General features: G+C 59.1%; 1 protein-coding gene across 1 annotated transcript; it reads left to right on the plus strand.

Annotated features, from left to right (window-relative positions):
* Nucleotides 1-505: 505 nt before the first annotated feature.
* Nucleotides 506-1,102, plus strand: LOC147975318 (uncharacterized). Its single transcript, XM_087520365.1, has 2 exons — nucleotides 506-567; nucleotides 670-1,102. The coding sequence occupies exons 1-2, from the start codon at nucleotides 506-508 to the stop codon at nucleotides 1,100-1,102; spliced, it is 495 nt and encodes a 164-aa protein (XP_087376491.1).
* Nucleotides 1,103-4,281: the final 3,179 nt, after the last annotated feature.

Raw genomic sequence — 4,281 nt, forward strand, 5'->3', positions numbered from 1 at the left:
GGGACATCCACGATGCAACAAGGAGTGGCCGGCTCCTTTCCGCTGGCTCCCAACCCCGCCACCCTAGTGCGGTTGCTGTCAATACAGCGGTGGAAGCCCCATCTTGGGCGCAGCCCATCCTCAACTTTCTGGTAAGCCACGAGCTCCCAGCTGACGAGGTCTTAGCCTGACAGGTGCAACACAGGGCGGCTGCATACACGATCATCAACAAAGAGCTCGTCAGGCGTAGTGCTACTGGCATCTTCCAGCACTGCATCGAGCTGGAGAAGGTGCTGCTATCCTCAAAGACATCCATCAAGGCAAAGGTGGCCACCATGCCGCTTCTCGAGCCCTTGTCGCCAAAGCTTTCCGCCACGGTTTCTTGTAGTCGACTGCTTTGGATGACGCCAACGAGTTGGTCCGAAAGTGCAAGGGGTGCCAGCGCTTCAGCACCAAGCAGCACCTGCCGGCCTCAGCACTCAAGACCATCCCCATCACCTGGTCGTTTGCCGTATGGGGGTTGGACATGGTGGGCCCATTCAAGACAGCACGCGGCGGCATGACCCATCTGCTGGTGGCTGCGGACAAGTTCATGAAGTGGATCAAAGCAAGTCCAATCAAGAAGTTGAACGGCTCCACAGCCGTCACATTCATCACAGATATCACCATTTGATATGGCATCACGCACAGCGTCATCACCACAACGGCACGAACTTCGCCAAAGGCGCCTTGGATCATTTCTAAGCGCACAGGGCATCCACTAGACCTCGCGTCGGTTGCTCACCCTCAGTCAAATGGCCAGGTGGAATGGGCAAACGGCCCCATTCTTTCTGGCATTAAGCCTCGGCTAGTGGACCCACTGGAGCGCTCGGCAGGCTGCTACATCGAGGAGCTGTCGGCCGTCCTTTGGAGCCTCAGGACCACACTAAACAGATCAACCAGCTTCACGCCTTTCTTCCTCGTGTACAGGGCCGAGGCCGTCATCCCAACGGACATCGAGTTCGACTCACCTTGCGTCACCCTGTACACTGAGGCAGAAGCAAAGGAGGCACGAGAAGACGGTGTCGATCTACTAGAAGAGGCCCGGCTGCTAGCACTCAGCCAGTCCGCCATCTACCAGTAGACCCCGCGCCGCTACCACAACAGGAAGACCAAGCTGCGTACCTTCCACGAGGTAGACCAGGTGCTCCGGCTGATCTAGCGAACAGCCGGCCAGCACAAGCTCTCGGCTCCTTGGGAGGGACTATTCATCGTCAGCAAGGCCCTAGGCAATGACTCCTACTCCCTGATCGACGCACAGAAGCCTAGGGCGTGCAAGAGGGACACGGCCGGCCAAGAGTCGGAGCGCCCATGGAATGCGAACCTCCTCCGCCCGTTTTATAGTTGATGCAGTGTATGTACCATGCTATCTTTTGTACTAAGTAAAGACAACAGGTACCCCGAGGTGCACTCATGGGCTACCTTTTTATCTCTATGATAAGCTTCACCTATGTATGAGTTCGCATTTTTTCGTCCTGGTCCTATTCCGGTCAGCCGGCCCGGGGGCTCGCCGCCTTGGCCCAAGTTGGCATCATTCGAAGTCGACTTAGTAGTGTGCCGACGCCAAAGCCCTCTCTTCTCTCGAGCCACAGCTCACAGTGCGACTATCCGGCTAGCAAGAGCTAAAGGCCAGAAACAATGTCCACATGAAAAAGGCTAAGCAAAAACACCAATACAGACCAAGCCGGCCTCTCGCCTCCCCCGTCTGGCTGCTCAGCAGCCGGCCGACCGGCTTCTCGCTTGACTAGCAATGCTTTAAGCGGCTGAAGTAACTTGCCTATTCTAAACGGCCAAGTCCCTGACCCGGCCATAGACCGCAGCACGGCTGTTCGGCTGGTAGGGCAGCGATCAAAGGAACACGGCAAAGCGAAAAGCCAAAGAAAGCAAAGGCAAAATCGAACCAGAACCTGGCAAAGCACATAAGCATGTGGGAAATAAATTTATTTCCGAAGCAAAAGGCCCACGGCCAGCATTCATCAAGGTTTAAAATACACCCCAAGTGGGTGGAACTGCGCAAGACTAACATGTTCTCGAGCATAAGACAGAAAAACTTAAAAGATAAAGGCCACCTAGGCCGGTGGAACTACGGGCTGCTCTATCGAGTCGGTGGCGGTGGTAGCGCTGGCTGGCGGGGTCTCTGACTGGTTGGTCCGAGTCTGGTCATTGGCGGCGGCCGACGTGGTCTCCCAGTGCTCTCCGACTGGTCGCTCCATCATGTTGCGCAACATTGTCACCTTCATCATCCTCGTCCTCCATTGAGGCCTCGTTGCTAGAGGTGATCTCCTCTGCCGGGTCCTCCTCTCCGTCCGGGTTCAGCCCGAACCAGGACGGTGGCACCTCGGTGCCGTCTTCTGCCCGCTCTAGGATGAAGACACTGCCATTGGTGTACTCGGCGAGGGCCGGCGCGCGAAGGGCGATTGCTTCACGTTCTGCCTCCAACTCTGGTGCCACCTCCAGCAGAAAGTGGCCAGCTGAGCCGTGCTCGCGCCTAGGTACCACGCCTTCATGAATTCCAGCATCACCTTAGCGCCGGCCCGTGCCGCGGCGCCCTTCCAGGCGTCGAGCCGCTCCCAAGTGACCTCCAACCAGTTGGCAGTCCGGCTGGGCGTCCGGGGGACCTGCACACCCAGTCAGAGCCCTTCCAAGACCCGCGACCCAGTACACTGAAATCGGCGGAGCAGCTGACGGACCGGTGCAATGCATAGCTGGATGGCCCGGAACTGTTCACCCAGGTACCGTGGCCGGTCTGGTGGAATCTCCTCGCCCACTTGCCTTCGCTACTCGTCTCATGCATTGATGGCCAGACCGATGACACCGGCGTGGTCCAAGAAGTACTCTGCGTAAAAAGAAAGCAAAGGAATAAGAGGTCGGCTTCCAGCAACAGCCGGCACCCCCAACCAAGAAAGAAAGAAAAGTTACCTTCGAGTAGACCCTCGATCACGTCATAGCCTTCCGATAGGTACTTCTCCCTGTCGGCCCAGCCCAAGCACTGGGTCTCGAACTCGGCCTTGAGGGGCTCCTCCCCGTCCTTCAAATGCGGGACCTGTTCCGCATGCCGGGCCGCTTGGTCTGCCAGCTCCTTCTCGAGCCGGTTGCGCCCCGCGGCCGCCTGGCTGCGCTCCAGCTCCTTCTCCTAAAGCTGGCTCTCAAGCTCATGCACGCGGCTCCGCCGATGGGCAGCAGCCTCTGCAAAAGCAAAAGAAGAAGAATCATCAATGACAACATAAACAAAGGCAAGATGTCGCCGAGAAGATCCGGCCCGACAGCTCGGCAGTCGGCTCGAATCTCGGGGGCTACACCCAGTGGGTGCACTTGTGCGCCCCCACTAAAAGCCGGCCTACATACCTCAGCTCTTCTGCAGCTCGGCAGTCCGGTTGGCGAGCGTCTAGTTCTGGGAGTTGTAGGTGCTCGCTCGCAGATTGTGGTAGTCCTGCATCAAGAACGACACTCCTACATTCAGAAACTTTCCTTAAAGTTCCAACCCGCCTGCTCAGCAGCCGGCTTGGAACTTGGGGGCTACACCCAGTGGGTGCACTGGCACGCCCCCACTGAAGATTGCAAAAAATATAACAAAGCATGTCAAGAGCTTACCTGGATGGATGTCTGCATCGCCACCATCTCGCTCCTCGCCTTCAAGAGAGTGGCACTATGGGCGGAGAATTTTTGCAAGACGTCCTGCATCACAAGGTTCAGGGCGGCCATGCCAGTTGCTGACGTCCAGCCGGGCGGGGAAAACTCGTTGCCTCGGTGTCGGCTCCCTACGAGCTCGCAGCCCCCGGCACCACCGGCCTTGGTTCGGAGGCTGCTCACCCCTGGCGCAGGTGCAAAGGCGCGCGCGCCGTCATGGCCTGGCTCGCCACCAGCCCGGTGTGGGCCAACGGCATCTCCGGCACTTCGGAGCAGCCCTCGTCCCACTCACCAGCACCCGGCGCGCGTCGGATCACCTCCGCCTTCGGGGCGGCGGGATTGGCGACCTCCCGTTCCGGGGTCGTCTGGTCAGCTCCGGCTGCTCAAGTCGGCGCCTGGACCTCCACCACCGGTGGCTCAAGCGGACCAAGATCGGCGGCCTCCGCGACCTCGCCACCAGCCAGATCCTCTGTGGCCTTGGCGTCGGCCTCCGCCTGCGCCTTAGTAGCTACCTCTGTTTGCGCCGACGTCGCGGCTTGGGAATCCGCCCGCGTGGATGCGGCGGCCTGTGCATCACCTCTGTCTGCACCATGGCGGCCTCCCGCTCCTCCTGCGCCCCCGCGCGTTCCTCTCTGT

This window comes from Triticum urartu, chromosome 4A (assembly GCF_056163025.1).
Source record: "Triticum urartu cultivar PI428250 chromosome 4A, HENAU_Tu73, whole genome shotgun sequence".
NCBI classification, from domain to species: Eukaryota; Viridiplantae; Streptophyta; class Magnoliopsida; order Poales; family Poaceae; genus Triticum; species Triticum urartu.